The sequence below is a fragment of the Lonchura striata genome, chromosome 27 (assembly GCF_046129695.1).
Source record: "Lonchura striata isolate bLonStr1 chromosome 27, bLonStr1.mat, whole genome shotgun sequence".
Lineage (NCBI taxonomy): Eukaryota > Metazoa > Chordata > Aves > Passeriformes > Estrildidae > Lonchura > Lonchura striata.
The window spans coordinates 5665893-5683662 of record NC_134629.1 but is presented as its reverse complement, the minus strand read 5'-3'; the positions used below and the strand labels follow the sequence as shown (position 1 = coordinate 5683662).

Genomic DNA, 17770 nt, shown 5'->3' with positions numbered 1-17770 from the left:
CTGCCTGGAAAAAAGGAGCTCAGAGGGGAATTTCCACCCCACAACTCCCTGATAGGAGAGCAGAGTCAGGATCTGCTCCCAGGAACAGCAGGAGAAGGAACAGCCCCAAATTCCTGCAGGAGAGGCTCAGGGTGGACAAGAGGAGGAATTTCCTCCTGGAAAAGCTGCTCAGGCTTTGGAACTGCCTGGAGAAAAGGAGGCTCAGAGGGGAATTTCCACCGCACAGCTCCCTGACGGGAGACCGGAGCCGGCTGGGCTCGGGCTCCGCTCCCGGGGCTCACCGGGGACAAGAACCGGGGGGGGGGTCCCGGTGATCCGCACCCCCCCGCCACAACCTCCCCGCGCCGCACTGCGCATGCGCGCCGAGAAGCTGCTGGAAGGGCGGCGGGGCGGGGGGGCGCGCGCGGGGCGGGGGCGCGCGCGGGCCGCCGCGCACGCGCGGTGGCGGCGGCGGGAGGAGGAGGCGGCGCGCGCGGGGATTTTGCTGCGTCACCACGGGCCGAGCGCGCGCGGGGCATTGTGGGAGCGAGGCCGCGCCGAGCCCCGAGCCCGCCCGGAGCCGCCGGAGCCGCCGCCGGAGCCCCCGGAGCCCTCCCGGAGCCCTCCCGGCACCGCCCGACCGCCGCCGCACCGCCCGCACAGCCCGCGGCACACACGCCCCGCAGGAGCGCCCCGCCGGAGAGACGTCGCCATCCGCCATGTGAGGGCCCGGGGATGGGAGCGGCGCGGGGCAGGCCCCGCCAGGCCCCACCGGGCCGCGGGAGCCGCCCCGGCGCCGCCGAGCGAGCGCGGGCTCCCGCCGCCCGCTGACCTTGCGGCGGGCTTGCCTCGCTTATCGGCTGGGCCCGGCTCCGGTTACCGCGTGAGGGCGGAGCGCCCCGGCTCGGCCGCCGGCCCCGGTTGCCGGCTCGGCCCCGGTGTCCCGCGATGAATCTCCGCGCGGGATGAATGGGGCCGCCGCGCGGGTGGCGGGGGGTGTTCGGGGGTGTTTGCGCGTTTCTCGGCCACCGGCACCCGCCGAACGGTGGCGGCCGAAACCGCGGAAAGCTGCCGGTAAGTAACGCGTGGAACAATCCAGAGCGCGCAGGCGAGCGGATCTGTTGGCGAACTTGGGGTTTTTCTGCGGGAAATCCATCCCCGCGCTTGGCGCTGTCCCTGGGAGTGTCCGAGGCCGGGCTGGACCGGGCTCGGAGCAGCCCGGTCCGCTGGAGCGAGGTGGGATTTAAGCTCCCTTCCAGCCCAAAGCGTTCCAGAATTCCATAAAAAAACCGAGCAATAGCGAAAAGGCCCCTCAGGATGGGGTGGAGGCTCACGGAAAGCCCCGGGGCTGCCGTGGTGCTGCTGTGCCCGGTGCAGGTGAGCCGCTGGATCTCCTCCCCCACGTGCATCCCGAGCGGAATCCCGCGCTCCCGGCTCCCCCGGAGCTAATTAACCCTAATTAATCGCCTGCCTTCAGCCACCCGAAGCCAGCTCGTGGCAGAGCTCTGGTGGACGCGAGCGTTTCCTCAAGAAGAGCCGGAGTTTTCCACGTGCAGGGTGGAAAACGGGCTGGGAAAGAAGAGCTGAGCTGCCCTGGGAGCTGCCGGCAGCATTCCCACGTCTCCAGCGGCAGAACGAGGGTTCCCAACTGCCAGGGAGCAGCTTTGGGTGGGATATTGGGGAAAAAATTCCTCCCTCTGAGGGTGGTGCAACACTTGAATGGATTTTCCAGAGGATGTCCCATCCCTGGAGGTGTCCCTGCACATGGCAGGAGGGGCTGAATGAGCTTCAAGGCCCCTTCCAACCCAAACCATTCTGTGACCTCCACGGGCCTGGCTGGGAGGATTGGAGGCAGTAGCACTTCCTGAGGTTTTGTTTTGTCAGGAATTTGGGCTGGGGACAGCGTTGACTGATGGTTTTTGGGCCCTTATCCTCAGCCAGGCTTTTACTTTTCTTCTGAAGCCCTGAACAGTGGAGATGCTTCATCTTAACGTGAGTGAAAGTGAGAGAAGTGTGATCACGTTGGAGTTTTCTCGTGTAATTTCTGTAGATTTCAGCATCCTGAAACTGCAGCGCTGCTGCATCTGCATAGAATTGTCTAAAATCTAAAATGAGGCTTTCTTAAAATGGGGAGGAAAAAAAAAAAAAGGCGCCTTTCCAGGGTGTAAAAATGAAAGGAAAAGTCATTTTGTAAAACAGGTTTTATTGCTGTCTGGGAGGAGGAAATCTTGTTGAGGGCCTGATTCCTGCAGTGTCCTCGAGCTGTGGGAGCTGTCAGGATACTTCCAGGAGACAAAGCTGGGATTCCATAGGCTCGGGATACAGGCAGAAAACACAAGAACAGGTTTGGAAACTTCCTCGATGCCACAGATGGAGAGATTTGAGATTCCCCTGGTGAGTTCAGCGTGCCAGAGACCAGGAGAAATCCAGGGATATCCAGCAGAGCTCCCTGGATCAGGAAGAGCCTTGAGGGCTCTGTGGTCAAGCTGAGCCTCCACGTTGCCCATCAGTGCTGCTGGGAAGCTTCTAGAACTTGTTCCACAGTGCTGGAATAACGATTGGAATGTGGGGATTGGAAGAGCTGCAGTGGCTGCTCAGGAAGTTCCCAGAGCACAGGTGGATGGGACAGAGGAAATCCTCACCGGAACAGAGCGCTGGGAACCACCCAGGAATTTAAAAGGGTTCTAAATTCCCTTTTAAACCTTTAAATCCCTTTCTGTTTTCCAAATCCCATGCTGGAGGGGGGGTGCTGGATAACCAAAACACCCTTGGCAGGAGGCTGAGCTCCCTCGGAGTTGGGGTGAGCAGGATGGAGCTCCGACAGGCGGTGGGGCAGTGCCTGTGAGAGGAGATTTTCCACGGGTGTGTGGGAGCTCTGGGAGCACGTGCAGGGCTCCCCACGGGCTGCTGCTGTTTGGGGTTGTCTCCTGGGAATCTCCGTGTGGGCAGGAGACAGAGAGGAGCTGCGGCTTCCGCCTCATCCCAGCTCCCCGGCAGGTCCTGCAGTACTGGTTGGAACTGGTGAGTCCTGACTGGAGCTGACTGGGAGGTTTCCCTCCTGCCTTTGGGAGGATGAGATTGGAAAAGCAGATAAAAGGAGGAGAGGCAGCTCCAGCACGTTCCGAGCACTCTGGGGGTGAATTCCCAGGAAAGCAGTGCAGGTTTAGGCTCAGAAACCTGGAATTATGAAAATTAGGATTTCCAGAAACATGGAACTAGAATTATGGCAGAGTCAGACAGATTTCTGGGAGGTCACGGGCTCTGAGCTCTCTCAGGGTGAATTCCTAGGAAAGCAGCACAGGTTTAGGCTCAGAAACCTGGAATTATGAAAACTAGGATTTCCAGAAATCAGAATTATGGCAGAGTCAGACTTATCTGGGATCTCACTGCTCTCTGCTGCTGGGACATGTGTGTGTAGCCTTGAGCTGAGTGGGATTTCTGGGAGGTCATGGGTTCTGAGTGCTCTCAGGGTGAATTCCCAGGAAAGCAGCACAGGTTTAGGCTCAGAAACCTGGAATTATGAAAATTAGGATTTTCAGAAATCAGAATTATGGCAGAGTCAGACTTATCTGGGATCTCTCTGCACTGGGACATGTGTGTGTAGCCTTGAGCTGAGTGGGATTTCTGGGAGGTCACGGGTTCCGAGCGCTCCCGGGGTGAATTCCCGGGAAAGCAGAGTGTATTTAGATTCAGAAATGTGAATTCTGGCCAAGTCAAACTCATCTGGGGTCTCGCTGCTCTGCAGCTCGGGCGTGTGAGCCCTGTGGGGTTTCTGGAAGCGCTCTGAGTCCTGGTGCTGCCTCAAACCCCCGATCCCAGCCGAGCTGCCGAGGTGTTATGGTTTGATATTGGTACCATGTTAGTGTTTTTATGAAAATGTAATTTTTTAATTGAATGTTGTGAAATGGAATTGAGAATAGAGTAAAGCAGGCTTAAGTTTAATAATAAGGGAAAAAATATTAAGTTATTATTATAAAAGAAAGGAAAGGGAAAAAATATATAGATTAAAATGAAAACTTTGTAAAATTTTTTTTATTATTTAATTTTTATAAGTTATACTGAGATATCATTTGGATTTTAATTAGGTTTTTAATTTTTAGAGAATTGATACTTAGTTTATTGAGGGAATAGAGGTTTTTTTGTGTTATAGAGTTTTAAAGAAATTCTACTTTTAACCCCTCTATATTCTCAAAAACATGTCCACCTTCAATTACTCAATATCTAAATTAACCTCTTCTTTCCGAAAAAAAATTCTTTCTCCATGTCAAACCACAACACGAGGTCACGCGTTCCGAGCGCTCCCGGGGTGAATTCCCAGGAAAGCAGCACAGATACAGATCCAGAAATGCGAATTGTGGCCGAGTCAGACTTAGCTGGGATTTCGCTTCTGTCCAGCTCACACGTGTGTGTGTGTGAGTGTGTGTGTGTGTGTGTGTGTGTGTGTGTGTGTGTGTGTGTGTGTGTGTGTGGAGCCTTGAGCCCAGGGCGGGTTCTGGGAGCGCTCCGAGTCCTGGTGCTGCCTCAAACCCCCGATCCCGGCCGAGCCTCCCTGGGAAGGCTGGAGATGTCTCCATTGACATTGAGAGCTGGGAAGTGTTAACACCATTCAGCCCCTGCGTCACCCGGGCAGGGACACTGAGATTTCTGTTAATAACGGGGCTGGAGCCACGTTCCGAGTGCCCCACGCTGGGGGGTTTTGTCTCCTGGCACAGAGGGAGCAGAGCAGGGCATTTCTCATCCTCCTTTCCTCTTGGGAGTCTTTCATTCCCCCTTAAAAGAGGAAATCTGTGTCCAAGAAGAGTTTAAAAATACCACAGTAAAAAAATTGCTGCTCTGCTGCTGCACTTCACCTGAATAAGGTGATAATTAACATTCCGTGAAATGCTGCTATGAGGGAAAGCAGCGGGTTTTCACCCCTGGAGCAGCTGAAACTCAGGGCTGAATTCAGAATCCACTTTTTTTTATGCTCTTGGAAATGAAATCCTTGGACATTGGTCTCTGCCCAGGTGTTGTGGCACCTACAAGAGGTGTTTGGGCTGCCCAAGGCATTGTGGCCATCCTGCTGCCTTTCCCTGAGTGGCACCAGTTTGCCCAGGACCTGTGGCACTGGGGGAGCTCAGAGGTGGCTGGTTTGGGGTCCAGCTGGAGCTGGGCTGGGCCATGGTTGGGTTCATCCCTAGGAAATGTGGATGGGAGCAGCAGGAGCCTTTGGTTGAGTCCCTTTGCTAAATGTGCCACAGCTCAGTGCCAGCAAATAATGGCTGATGAGGCGAGTCGAAATCTTCATCTGGAAGTTTAGCAAAGGTTACCTTAATAAATGGTCTGAAAAGTTGTTTTTTGGTCAGATATTGGTTTAGAGAGAGCAGCACAGAGGGCCTCAGCTACTGTCACAGGCCATGTCACATCAGCTTCCCTGTTTAAATCCTTGTCCAGCTCAGAGCCTTCCACCTCATCCCACAGCTGGGAAAAATTCCTCCCTGTGAGGCTGGTGAGGCACAGGAATGGCAGATAAAGGGGGAGATAAGGTTAAAAAGCAGATTAAGATGGGATATTGGGATGAAATACCTCCCTGTGAATCTGGGGATACCCTGGAATGGATTCCCCATCCCTGGAAGTGTCCAAGGCCAGGCTGGACAACCTGGGCTGGTGAAAGGCGTCCCTGCCAGGGCAGGGGGTGGCACTGGCTGAACTTTGAGGTCCCTCCCAACCCTTCCACCGATCTCAGGAAGACAAAGGAGTTGAGGAACACCCTTGGGCTCTGTGCCTCTGCAGCAGCCCTGCTGGGAGGCCTTTGCTTCTGGAATGCAGCCGTTCCCTGGGCTGGGCCTGGGAGGGGGAGGAGGTGTCTGAGCCCTGCCAGCTCCTTTCCCCGCTCCACCGAGCAGTGCAGGTGAGTTCTCAGGGTGGGACTGCAAACACAGGAGTTGCTCTGGAGCTCTGTGCCTTTCCCAGCTCCCCTGGACATGCTCTTGCTTTTTGAGGTGCAAAGGCAGAGGAATTCCAAAGTGTGTGGCAGTCCTGGTGTGAGCACTTGTAAAAGCTTGGAGCAGTGATTCTCCAGCCTGTGCTGGCTTAATTGGGTCTTAATCATAGCAGATCCATTTTTTTATAGTATCAATACCCCAAAAAGGGTTTGGTTTTTTTTCTGGTAGTTTTACTTTAGGTTTTAACTCTTTGCGTGACGAAAACCACTCTGAAGTCTGCCTGTGCAGCTGTTGGAGGTGGTGGAGCTGCTGCCATAATCTGTAGTATCTCATCTTGAAGTTTATCATAATTTTGATCTGCTGAAATGTTGATTTCAGTCTCAGATTTCAGTGGCTCCTCCCAGGAGCTTTCTGGGGGCGTCACACTCCAAATGCACCAAATACATAATTTCTTTTGATTCCAGCCCTCTCTTTTCAGTTTAAAGCAACTTTAAAAAATAACAGTAAGCTCGAAATGAAGGTTTTAAGTGCAAAAAGCTTTTTTTTTCCCCTTGGATTTCTTGATGAAAATCAATGCCCCTGTGTCCCTGCTGTGCCCACAGGCAGCCTGCCTCTGCAAAGTGGTACGACCGGAGGGACTACGTCTTTATCGAGTTCTGTGTCGAAGACAGCAAAGACGTAAATGTAAATTTTGAAAAGTCCAAACTCACGTTCAGGTGAGTAATTCCGGCACAGGGAGCGCTAAGGAGAAGCAGATTTGTTCTATGAGATGTTTTTTGGGCTAAATACTGATTTCTTTTTCTCTTGCAGTTGTCTTGGAGGAAGTGATAATTTTAAACATTTAAATGAAATCGATCTTTTTAATAATATCGATCCAAATGTGAGTATCCTCCTGACTCTTCCTGAGTTCTTGATGCTGGTGAGGGGCTGGCACAGCTTGTCCAGAGAAATTGCAGATATTCCATCCCTGGAAGTGTTCAAAGCCATGTTGGAGCAACCTGGGCTGGTGGAAGGTGTCCCTGCCCATGGCATGGCTTTGGAACTTGGCTTTTAAAGTCTTTTCCAACCCAAACCATCCCTTGGTTCTTGGATCCTAAAAAATACCATCTGTTCTTTAGGCTGCTCCCAAGATTTTATTCCTTTAAAATAGGAATATGGAATATTTTCTAAGGGGAATTATTCCTTAGAACATAAAAGCTCAAAGTCAGATCCAGGAAAGATTCTCTGGGGGGGTATTTTTCAGGACAAGGAATAAGGGAAGAGGTGAAGATAAAGGAAGGATGTCAGCAGTTCCTGGTGAAGGTCATCCTGATGGTGCTAATGGATATTTGCTCTTTTTCAGGAATCAAAGCATAAAAGAACAGACAGATCCATCTTGTGTTGTTTACGAAAAGGAGAGTCTGGTCAGGCATGGCCAAGGTTAACAAAAGAGAGGGCAAAGGTGAGTCTGGGCATCTGCTGCCTCCCCTGGCTTTCAATTTAGTGAATATTTGGGTCATGTTCAAACTCTGGAGCAGTTTTGGGTCACTTTCCTGCTCCTGATCCCACGGCAGCTCTTGTTAACCTGTTCTAAGTGACAACCACTTCCTTGTCCTTAAATAATTCCTTGTCCTTAAATAACTCTTGGGTCTTGCTGCAGCTCAACTGGCTCAGCGTGGACTTCAACAACTGGAAAGACTGGGAAGATGATTCAGATGAAGACATGTCCAATTTTGATCGCTTTTCTGAGGTAGGGAACTACAAATTCCTGGAGTTTTGGGAGTTGCCAGGCAATGAATCCTAGCTTTTTGTGCACCATCACTTTGTAATTCCTGCATGGGGGCAACTGATCTGTTACAGCAAGGGGAGGGCTGTTGGTTTTGGGTTGTTTTGGGTTGGATTCACTCCAAAGCGTGGCTGTTCTGTCTCTGAGCAGATGATGAACAACATGGGAGGAGACGACGACGTAGACTTGCCAGAAGTAGATGGGGCAGATGATGTGAGTATGTGGGTGCAGTGAACACCTGCAGGGCTGGCTCAGAAGTCCTGCACTCACCCCTCAGCACCAAAAAAAGGCTTAAATAGCCCCAAACCTTGTTTGCACAGGTGATGTCACCTGGGGAGGCCCTTTCCCTCCCCTCTCAGCAGTGCTGAGGGTGCTGGGGACACCAGTTTGGGGTGTCTGTCTCTCTGCAGGGATTGGGGGTCACTGTGGGTCTAAAGGTGCTGGGGACACCAGTTTGGGGTGTCTGTCTCTCTGCAGGGATTGGGGGTCACTGTGGGTCTGCAGTGAGGCCAAACTGAGCTCCCTGTGTCATCTGGAGCTTGGAATTCCTCAAAATCCAGATTTGGGAACAGCAGCTCTCTGCTGGCAGGGGAGAGGGTGGGTCTGCTCCACTTAAAGGTTGTTTGTTCTCCTTTGCAGGACTCACCAGACAGTGATGATGAAAGTAAGTTGTTGTCTTTGTTGTTTTCCCCTCACACACCTGCTGAAGGCTCCGAGCCGCCCTCGGGCAGGGCCAGCAGATGTTCATCCTGGCTGCCAGCTAAAGCCAGCCCTGGGAGACAAATCTAATCTGGGAAAGCCTCTCCACACAAGCCCCAAATACCAGTTTGACCTTCCCAGGCAGCTGTAGGCCCAGGGAGGCTTTGGCTTGAGGAGGTGCTCGGGGTGGCTCGGGCACAGCTTTCCCTTGGGAAGAGCCCAGGGGGGAGGGCAGAGGCCCCAAAGTGCCCCGTGACCTCCTTGGTTGGAGGCCAGGTCATCTTGCTCGTGTCCCTTGTGACATAATAGTGCCCTGGGAGCTTTTAAAAACCAACCAAGCAAAAAAATAAAACCCACAAAGCAACCTTAAAACCACTAATTCTCTTCTCTTTTTCCCCTCTAGAAATGCCGGATCTGGAGTAAGGCAAACTGTCGTCTTCAGGGTTTTGGGGAAAGAAGTTCATCACAACATTTCATAATTGAGATAAGAATTCCTGAGTTGATAGCCCTAAAGGGAGATCCTGCATCCTTTAACCCATTTTCAGTCCATTTTAAATGGCTTCACTGATGGTAGGTGTGTCCCATGGCACGGGGCGGTCTTAAAGCCACGAGAGGCAATAACAGTTATGCATGAACCATTTTCCAGACTTCCAAAAAAGAAAAAAAAACCACAAAAAAACCAAACCAACCCAATTGAGGTGTAGGCAACCCGTTGAGAGCAGTTGCAATAAAGTTTACAGAGCCTCCTTGCCTCGTAGCAGATGTAATTACAATGGGAGAACCCTGAATTAACACCAAGTGGTAAACGAGCTTTTTATTTTTTCCCCCTCTCTTCCCCTCTCCACGGCCTGAAATTGTCCGTTTGTACCGGGAACAAAAAAACAAAAAACTGTTGTCATTGACTCCCCAAATTCAGCAGGTGAGGCACATCCCTCCGTGGTGTCTTCAGGTCTGTTCCACTAAAAAAGTTCATCTTGAAAAGGAAAACTTCAAAATTCTCCTCGTTTTGGTGTTCGCCCCCGAGCCCCGACCGGTGCCGGTGGCCGGAGCCTGTCCCTGGTCCCGTGTGACTCCCAAACCTTTCCACCTCCTCGCCCGGGGTGCGAGTGGCTGTACATTGTTGCTTGTCAATCTGTACATTTAGACCAAATTCGTATTTGCACTGTGGGTTTGGCAGCAAGTGACAGACCGTGGGGCGCGCGGGCGCCTGCGAACCGGGCTGAAAAACCTCAATTTATGTTCAGAGCAGCTGGGATTTTTTTAATGTCTGCATTCTTTCTAATAAACTGTTGAAGACTCCCTGGCTCTCCTTCGGCCTGGGCCCTGTGCGTTTCTCTGCGCCGTGGGGCAGTGGGGTGGGATCCCATTCTGAGGGGATCTGTGGGGTGGGATCCCCTTCTGAGGGGATCTGGGGGGTGGGATCCCCTTCTGAGGGGATCTGGGGGGTGGGATTCCCTTCTCTGGGGGGGTCAGTGGGGTGGGATCCTCTTCTCTGAGGGGGATTTGTGGGGTGGGAGCCCCTTCTGTTGGGGTTCATTGGGTGGGATTATGTTCTTTGGGGAGTCATTGGGGTGGGATCCTCTTCTGTTAGGGTTCAATGGGTTGGGACCCCCTTCTTTGGGTTGTCAGTGGGGTGGGGACCCCCTCCTGAGGGGGATCTATGGGGTGAGATCCCTTTCTCTGGGGGTCGGTGGGGTGGGATTCCCTCCCACCCGGGACAAGAGCGCTCCGGTTCCCCTCGCGCGGGGAAGCAGCAGAGTGGGCTCCCGTCCCTTGGAGGGCAGGGGAGAAATGCCGCGGTGTCCCCAGATCCGGCGGGGAGCGATGCGGTGGGGTTCGGGCCTCTGGGCGACAGCACAGCCCGGTGCCACGGGGGCTGCCCCGGGAGCACCGCAGTGACACCGGGGGCGTGCGGCGGGCTCGGCGCCCGGGCGGGACGCTGCCGTGACCCTCGGCCGCGCGGGGCGGACGCGGGCCCGGTGAGGGGCGGCCTCTCGGGGTGGTGCCGTGACGCGGGGTGCGGCAGAAGCGCTCACGGGGTGGAGCGGGCCCGTCACGGACCCGGTGCGGCCTCGGCCGCGGTCACGGCGCCCGCCCAAGGACAAGCGCGGGACACGTGCGCCGCCACTTCCGCTGCCCTTCGCTCGGGACACGCCCCCTCCCACACGCTGCCCTATCAGCCGGCAGCGCGTTTTGACGGATGGGTCCGCAACCCAATCGCGAGGAAGCGCAGAGCGGGAGCCGCATCGGCGCGACCAATGTGAGCGCGAATTCACCGGCGCCCCTCCTCAGAGCAGCCAATGGGCGCGCGGTGCGGCGGTGACGCGCGCGCGGCGGCCCCGCCCCGCGGGGGCCGTGAGGGGCGGGCGGGACGCGGGGCTCAGTCGGCGCCGCCATGTTGGGGCTCGCGGGTCGTTCCGCCGCCGCCGCCGCCGCCGCCGCGGCCCGGCCGCTGCTGCCCCGCGGGGCCGCCCCGGGCCGGGACCTCCTCCCGCTGCTCCTCGGCCGCGGGGCCGCCCCGGCTGCCGCCGTCGGGGCGCGTGAGTGCGGGGCGGGCCGGGGTCACCTTGGGGCCTGCGCGGGGTGCCGGTGCTCGGGGCCCCGTTACCGGGGTGGGGTGAGGGGATGCGCTGCGGCGGAGGAGCAGCGGCCCCGGGGAGTGGGCGTGGGGGCACTCGGGGGGGCTGCAGGGAGTGCGGATGTACCGGGGCGGGGTCCGGGGCCTCCGGGGGTCCTGCGTGCGCCGAGGGGTGCGGGTGTCCCCGGAGGGGGGTGCCGAGCTCCTGGCGGCACTACGGAGTCCTGGGTGCGCCGAGCGGGGTGTGGGGTCCTGGGTGCACCCCGGGAGGGTCGGGGCGCACCCCGAGGCTCGCAGGGGAGCCCCGGCTCCGCACGCCCCGCCCGGAGCTGCCCTGCCCCGGCCGACCTTGGCTCGTCCCTCTCTCCCCCAGGACGGGACTATGCCGCCCAGGCAGCCCCTGCCGCCAAGGCCGGCTCCTCCACCGGCCGCATCGTGGCCGTCATCGGCGCCGTGGTGGATGTGCAGTTCGACGAGGGGCTGCCCCCCATCCTGAACGCCCTTGAGGTGCAGGGCAGGGAGACGCGGCTGGTGTTGGAGGTGGCTCAGCACCTGGGTGAGCGGCTGGGACGGGGAGGGGTCCTCCTGTGATGATGTTTGCAATGACTTTCGTTCTCCTGAGCTTGCTGAAGCCACGGATTTCAATCTGAGGAGGAGGAGGAAAATGGCTGCCCGAGGGCTGTGGCTGCAGGGCTCAGTTTTCCTCTGGGCTATTTTATTCCTGCTGCTCCTCTTGGTCCTTCTCCCAGCAGAATGTCCCCTTGGCAGGGCCTGGGGGAGCCACCAGCAGCTGTCCCCAGGGTCAGCCTGAGGACGCTGTGGTGACGGTGCTGTCCTTGGGCCTCGGCAGGGGAGAACACCGTGCGCACCATTGCCATGGACGGTACAGAAGGGCTGGTGAGGGGACAGAAGGTGCTGGACTCTGGTGCTCCCATCCGCATCCCCGTGGGCCCTGAGACCCTGGGCAGGATCATGAATGTCATTGGGGAGCCCATCGACGAGAGGGGCCCCATCAAGACCAAACAGTGAGTGCTGAGGGGCTGCAGGGCAATGCCAGGTGTGAGCAGGGATGTGGCTCTGGGTCACAGCAGGGACTGTCCCCTGCCAGCCCCCAACCTGGGGGGCTCAGAGCAGCTGCCCACCCCCTTCTCTTCCTGCTCCAGGTTTGCTGCTATCCACGCCGAGGCCCCTGAGTTCGTGGAGATGAGCGTGGAGCAGGAGATCCTGGTGACAGGGATCAAGGTTGTGGATCTGCTGGCTCCTTATGCCAAGGGTGGCAAGATCGGTATGTGACCCCCAGAGCAGGGGTGGGCACCTGCTGGTCCCTCTGGGGAGTGGGCACCTGCTGGTCCCTCTGGGATATCCAACAGTTCCTCTAGGGAACTTTTCCTTCACTGATGATTCACTCCATGACTTTCGTTCTCCTGAGCTTGCTGAAGCAACGCTTTTTGTATCTGAGGAGGAAAGAGCGGAAGGGAGACCCCGGGGGCAGCCAGCTGGCTCAGGGCTCAGCAGGACCCTTATTTCCCCCCCTCCCAGGTTTGTTTGGAGGTGCTGGTGTCGGTAAGACTGTGCTGATCATGGAGCTGATCAACAACGTGGCCAAGGCCCACGGTGGTTACTCGGTGTTCGCCGGCGTGGGCGAGAGGACCCGCGAGGGCAACGACTTGTACCACGAGATGATCGAGTCTGGGGTCATCAACCTCAAAGATGCCACTTCCAAGGTGTGCAGAGATGCTGAGGGAGGGTCTCCTCGGGAGGTTCTGGGTCCCTTGGTGCAGTACCAGGCGTGGCAGTGACACCATGCTGACCCCAGGGTCCCACCCACAGGTCGCCCTGGTCTACGGGCAGATGAACGAGCCCCCGGGTGCCCGTGCCAGGGTGGCCCTGACGGGGCTGACGGTGGCCGAGTACTTCAGGGACCAGGAGGGTCAGGATGTGCTGCTCTTCATCGACAACATCTTCCGCTTCACCCAGGCCGGCTCCGAGGTGCGTGCTGGGCACGGGGCGGCGCGCTGTCCCCCGCCTGCACGGCCCCTCGTGCTCTGTCCCTCACGCTCTGTCCCCTCACAGGTGTCAGCCCTGCTGGGCAGAATCCCCTCGGCCGTGGGCTACCAGCCCACGCTGGCCACTGACATGGGCACCATGCAGGAGCGCATCACCACCACACGCAAGGGCTCCATCACCTCCGTGCAGGTGAGGACGGGACCATCCACAGGGTCCCCGGGGGCTGTGTCACCTGCCTGGGACCGACTGTTCCTTCTCCTCTGTGTCCCCAGGCTATTTATGTGCCAGCTGACGACTTGACAGACCCCGCGCCCGCCACCACCTTCGCCCACTTGGATGCCACCACGGTGTTGTCCCGTGCCATCGCCGAGCTGGGCATCTACCCGGCCGTGGACCCCCTGGACTCCACCTCACGAATCATGGACCCCAACATCGTGGGGCCCGAGCACTACGACGTGGCTCGGGGTGTGCAGAAGATCCTTCAGGTGAGGGGGCTGGGGCAGCCCCTCCCTGTGGGGTGCTGGGGTGGGGGATCAGCTCTGCTCACTCACCCGTGTGTCCCCCATCCCCAGGACTACAAGTCACTGCAGGACATCATCGCCATCCTGGGCATGGACGAGTTGTCCGAGGAGGACAAACTGACCGTGGCCCGTGCCCGCAAGATCCAGCGCTTCCTGTCCCAGCCCTTCCAGGTGGCCGAGGTCTTCACCGGCCACATGGGCAAGTTGGTGCCGCTGAAAGAGACCATCAAGGGCTTCAAGCAGATCCTGGCAGGTGAGGTGGCCCTCCGGGGGCTTTGGGGTGCCCAACTGGGCCTCCCACTCCCCCCTGACACGTTGTGTCCCCCCAGGTGAATATGACCACCTGCCTGAGCAGGCTTTCTACATGGTGGGGCCCATTGAGGAGGCGGTGGCCAAGGCAGAGAAGCTGGCAGAGGAACACGCCTGAGCCCCCCAGCCCCCGGCTCCGCTGGGGCCGGACCCCCAGTATTTAACATTTCCAATAAAACATCAGTGAAAACGTTTGCAGGCTTTGTGTGCTGTGGCTCCTGCTCCCGGGGGGGCTGGAGGGATCCAAGTCCTGGGAGCCCCCGAGCCCTGGGGCTCCCCCAGGGTCCCCTCCATGGGGGGCTTGTGCTGGGTTCTGTCTCCTGCTCCAGTGCAGGGACCCCCAGCCCTGGGGGCTCCCCTTTGTCCCCGCCGCCCCTCCGCTGCAGGGACAGCCCTGGGGTGACAGATGCTGGTGCTGTGTCGGGGCCCAGCCCCGTGTCCGTCTGTCTGTCCCGGTCCCCGTCGTTCCCCCCGCCCCCCGCGCAGTTCCAGCTCCACCATTTCGCAGCACAAAGAGCCGCCCCGGCCCCGGCAGCTGCCACTTTGTCCACGGGGTCCCGGGGGGCCGCTCCGGCCCGACCTCGCCCGGTGCGGGGCTGGGGGACATCCCCCGAGGGTACCAGGGCCACCCCCGACTCCCGACCCCCCGCCGGTGACCCCCGGGGCCGGGCCCTGCTCAGCCCCCCGGAGGAGCGGGGGTGTCCCCGCGGGGGTGGCCGCCGGGGGTCCCGCGGCGTGCTCCCTGTTGGGGGATGTCCCCGGCCATCCCCACGGAGGGCGGCGGTCCCTTTAAATGGCGGCGCGGCCCCGGTGGCGGAGGGGGCGGCGGCGGCCGCTGACATCACGCGGGGCCGGGAGCACCTGCGCCCCGCCCGGCTCCGCCACCGGCACCGGCACCGCAGCGCACCGGGCCGGGCGGGCACCGGGGCTGGTGCGGACCGCCCCCGCCGCCCCCCCAGGTACGCAGCGCGCAGAACGGGACCCGCGGACGGGGATACCGGGACCCACCGGCACCCCTACGGGGCTGGGATGGCCGTATAGGGACCCCCGGATCTGTACCGGGACCCCCTGAGACCGGGCCAGCTGCACCGGGAGGCCCGGCTCTTTACCGGGACCTCCCCAACCCCCCGGGAGCCTCCAACAGGCGGGGATCCCCCGCAACGGGCTCCGCTGCCCCGCACCGGGAAGGGACACCCCCCTTCCCTTCCATTGCGGCCGCACCGGGACGGCCCCCCCGCACCGGGACCCCCTTCTGCCCCCGCCGCCCCCGGAGCCGGTGTCGCCCCCGGGCCCTGCGCAGCGCGGCCCGGCCGGTGCCACGTGACGTCACCGGGGATCCCGGGGGCCGGGGGGGGCCGGTGCCCCCGCGGCCGAACCGGGGAGCCCCGGTGCCCGGCAGGGCTCGCGGTCCCGCTGCGCCGCCGTTCTCGGGGGTCGAGCTGGGGCTGCGGGGAGCGAGGGGGGAACGGACGAGAGAGCGCGGGGGGGGGGGGGGAACGGGAGGGACGTTCCCGGGGGATGCCGGTGCGGGCTGGAGGAGCCCCGGGGGGAACCGGGGGTCCCGGAGCCGGGGGTGGGGGGGCGTCCCCGCGTGGGGATTCCCCCCGCCCTGACCCCGCCGGGGGCGGGGATCCCCCTCCCACGTGGGCGCGCGCCCGCCCCCGGTGACGCCACGGCGGCGCCGCTCCCGGTGACGCCACTGCGGCCGCCGTGACGTGCGGGGGGAGCGGGGGGGGGGAAGGACGGGACGGGACGGGGGCGGTCCCGGGACCGCCCGGCGGCGCGAGGCGCTTCCTGCCGCGGCCGCGGGTTCGGCTCCGCGGCCCGGCCCGGTACCGGAGCGCATCGGAGCGGAGGGGCCCCGGCCCGGCCCGGTGCGGCGGAGCGGCCGCGCCATGCCGAGCCGCCCCCCGCCCCGCGCCGCCTGAGCCGGGCCCGCGCCGCCGCCTGCCAGGTGCGGGGTCGCGGCGGAGGAGGGCGGCGGGCGGTAACGGGCCGTTAACGGCCCGGCTGCAGGGGGCGAGGGGCCGGGAGGGTCGGTTGCAGCGGTTTGGGCCCGGCGGCGGCGGCGGCACCCCGCTCCGCTTTCCTGACCTCGGTGAGACGCCGTCCTCTCCCCCCGCTTCCCCCTGCGCATCCCGCTTCCATGGCCTGCCCCCCCTTCCTCCTCCGTTACCGGCTCCCGGTGAACCCCCCCGCTTCCCTCACTGTGCAGCGGCCAAGGGCCCGGACCGGGAGCCCGTGCCCCGTCCCCGGTGGCCGGTGCGGTTTCCCCGCAGCCCCGTCCCGGAGCTCGGGGGGAGCTCGGGGGGCGCCCCCTCCTCTCCGGCACCGCCCGTCCGTGTCCCCCTCCCCGCACTCTCCGGGACCGGGACCCCCCTGCGGCGGCGGGGGGCGCGGACACCGAGCCCCCCATCCCCGGAGACCCGGCGGGGGGCTGGAGAGCGGGGTGGGGGTGTCCTTGCCGCGGGGACCGGGGGGTCCCCGCCGGTGCGGCGCTGCGGGGCCGGGGGGGGCCGGCCCCGTGTCCCCCCGTGTGTCCGTCCCCGCAGGAAGTGGCCGGGAAATGGCAGCCGGTTGTTGCGTCTCGTTGTTTTTGAAACGTCCTTTTTAATCAGGTCGCGTCACGCTCCCGGGGCCTCCCGGTGCCACCGGCCCGCGACGGCCGCAGAACCGGGGAGGCCGAGCTCTGTGCCCGGGGAATGGCACCGGCTCCGCGGCACCGACAGTTCCCCCCCAGCTCAGCTCCCAGGGACCGTCCTGGCCCCGGTGTCCCCGCGGGGATCCCGGGGCCCGGTGGTGCCGCTGCCACCGGGTTTGACACCCGCTGCCACGTTGGCCGTGCCCGGTGTGGCAGGAGCCGGGGTCAGCCGCGGGCTCGGTGCCCACCCTGTCACCCACCATCAGCGAGGTCCCTGCGGTGCCACCATCCGAGGCTCCTGCCCCTCGCCCTCCTCACCTTGCCTGGCTCCGGTTTCTCTCCGTGGCCCAGTTTCAGCTCCACACTCGGTGGCTCAGGGCGGGGGGAGCGGGGCCGCAGGAGCCCCGGTGCGGGTGGGAGGTGATGGGTGGCTGTGGGTGACCGTGGGTGGCCGTGGGTGGCCGGTGTCCACAATGCACCTGGCACTGGCTGAGCTCCCAGTGATGCCAAGGGCGGCTCTGGCCTCTGCTGGGCCTGGCCTGTCCCTGGAACAAGGATGACATTCCCACTTTGGTGGCTTCCATTTTCTCCCGGCCCCCTCGCCACGCTGGCACGTGCCCGACCATCCCAGTGCACCTCAATTTGAGACCTGCAGCCGCCACCTGCCCGCTTCTGGCACATCCCTCGGCCGCCTGCTCTGACCTCCAGAACCGGCAGCGCCTTCCTGGCCGGCACATCACACGCGGGGTGGGACCGGAAAGGCTTTTCCTTATCCAGCCCCGTCGCTCCGGTGTCCCCACGCCCGGGGGTTCCATCTGGGTCAGGGCAGAGGCCGGTTCAGGGCTCGGCGGAGGCGGCTGCGGGTCCGTCCCGGCGCGTCCGGGAGCCACGCGCGTGTGGCAGCCGCGTCACCGCCCATACGGGTTTCTCCGGTGGATGAATCACCGGTGGCCCTGGCCAGGCTCGGTGGCCCCTGCGGCCCCTGCCAGGGCACCAGCTGAGGCGGGCGAGGGTGTGATGAAATCCGGGTTTCGACACGGGCTGTGCCACCAGCCGCTGCTGAAGTGCCGAGCGCGGTGGCCTTGGCCCTTCCGGAGAGGTCGGCGCTGCCTTGGCCAGTGGCGGGGTTGGCAAGAGTGGCACAAGCAAGAGTTGCCGGCGGGGGCAGCTCTGGGGGTTGTCCCTGTGGGTCCCCACCAGCACTGAGGCTCCCTCCTCATCTGCTGGGCTTGCAGGGCTTCAGTTCTGGGGCTGAGGCCAATGGGATCCCTCCTTGTGGCCTCGGGTTTGAGGGAACATTTGGGGTTCCTGCGGGATGAAGGTCACCAGGCTCCTGCCCGAGCCAGC

At 61.0% G+C, this 17770-nt stretch overlaps 2 protein-coding genes and 2 non-coding genes across 5 annotated transcripts; all 4 read left to right on the top strand.

Moving 5' to 3' along the window:
* The first annotated feature begins 564 nt into the window (after positions 1-564).
* On the top strand, positions 565-9666 carry PTGES3 (prostaglandin E synthase 3). Of its 2 annotated transcripts, XM_021542496.3 has the most exons (8): positions 565-700; positions 6506-6619; positions 6714-6783; positions 7246-7344; positions 7543-7632; positions 7819-7881; positions 8308-8332; positions 8771-9666. In XM_021542496.3, coding segments are annotated over exons 1-8 (483 nt in total). In that variant the 5' UTR covers positions 565-698; the 3' UTR covers positions 8791-9666. The 2 variants fall into 2 exon arrangements, with proteins under 2 accessions (XP_021398171.1, XP_077644765.1); XM_077788639.1 differs by lacking the exon at positions 565-700 and having other exon boundaries at positions 5412-6619.
* Positions 9667-10762: 1096 nt separating this feature from the next.
* ATP5F1B (ATP synthase F1 subunit beta) lies at positions 10763-13975 on the top strand. The gene is made up of 10 exons (XM_021542492.3): positions 10763-10907; positions 11319-11501; positions 11796-11970; positions 12109-12230; positions 12485-12669; positions 12776-12934; positions 13019-13141; positions 13225-13437; positions 13525-13726; positions 13803-13975. Exons 1-10 carry the CDS (start codon positions 10763-10765, stop codon positions 13898-13900), a joined length of 1605 nt encoding a protein of 534 aa, XP_021398167.1. The 3' UTR covers positions 13901-13975.
* Positions 11527-11600, top strand: LOC116184555 (small nucleolar RNA SNORD59). The gene has a single exon (XR_004149307.2). It is a non-coding gene; the product is annotated as a small nucleolar RNA SNORD59 (small nucleolar RNA).
* Positions 12334-12408, top strand: LOC116184554 (small nucleolar RNA SNORD59). Its single transcript, XR_004149306.1, has one exon. It is a non-coding gene; the product is annotated as a small nucleolar RNA SNORD59 (small nucleolar RNA).
* Positions 13976-17770: the final 3795 nt, after the last annotated feature.

Coding starts and splice junctions, on each gene's coding strand:
- PTGES3 (XM_077788639.1), top strand. CDS start 6,477: ATGCCCCTGTGTCCCTGCTGTGCCCACAGGCAGCCTGCCTCTGCAAAG. Junction 7,345..7,542: donor TAACAAAAGAGAGGGCAAAG/GTGAGTCTGGGC, acceptor GTCTTGCTGCAG/CTCAACTGGCTCAGCGTGGA. Junction 8,333..8,770: donor ACCAGACAGTGATGATGAAA/GTAAGTTGTTGT, acceptor TTTCCCCTCTAG/AAATGCCGGATCTGGAGTAA.
- ATP5F1B (XM_021542492.3), top strand. CDS start 10,763: ATGTTGGGGCTCGCGGGTCGTTCCGCCGCCGCCGCCGCCGCCGCCGCG. Junction 11,502..11,795: donor GGAGGTGGCTCAGCACCTGG/GTGAGCGGCTGG, acceptor GGGCCTCGGCAG/GGGAGAACACCGTGCGCACC. Junction 13,438..13,524: donor GTGTGCAGAAGATCCTTCAG/GTGAGGGGGCTG, acceptor CCCCATCCCCAG/GACTACAAGTCACTGCAGGA.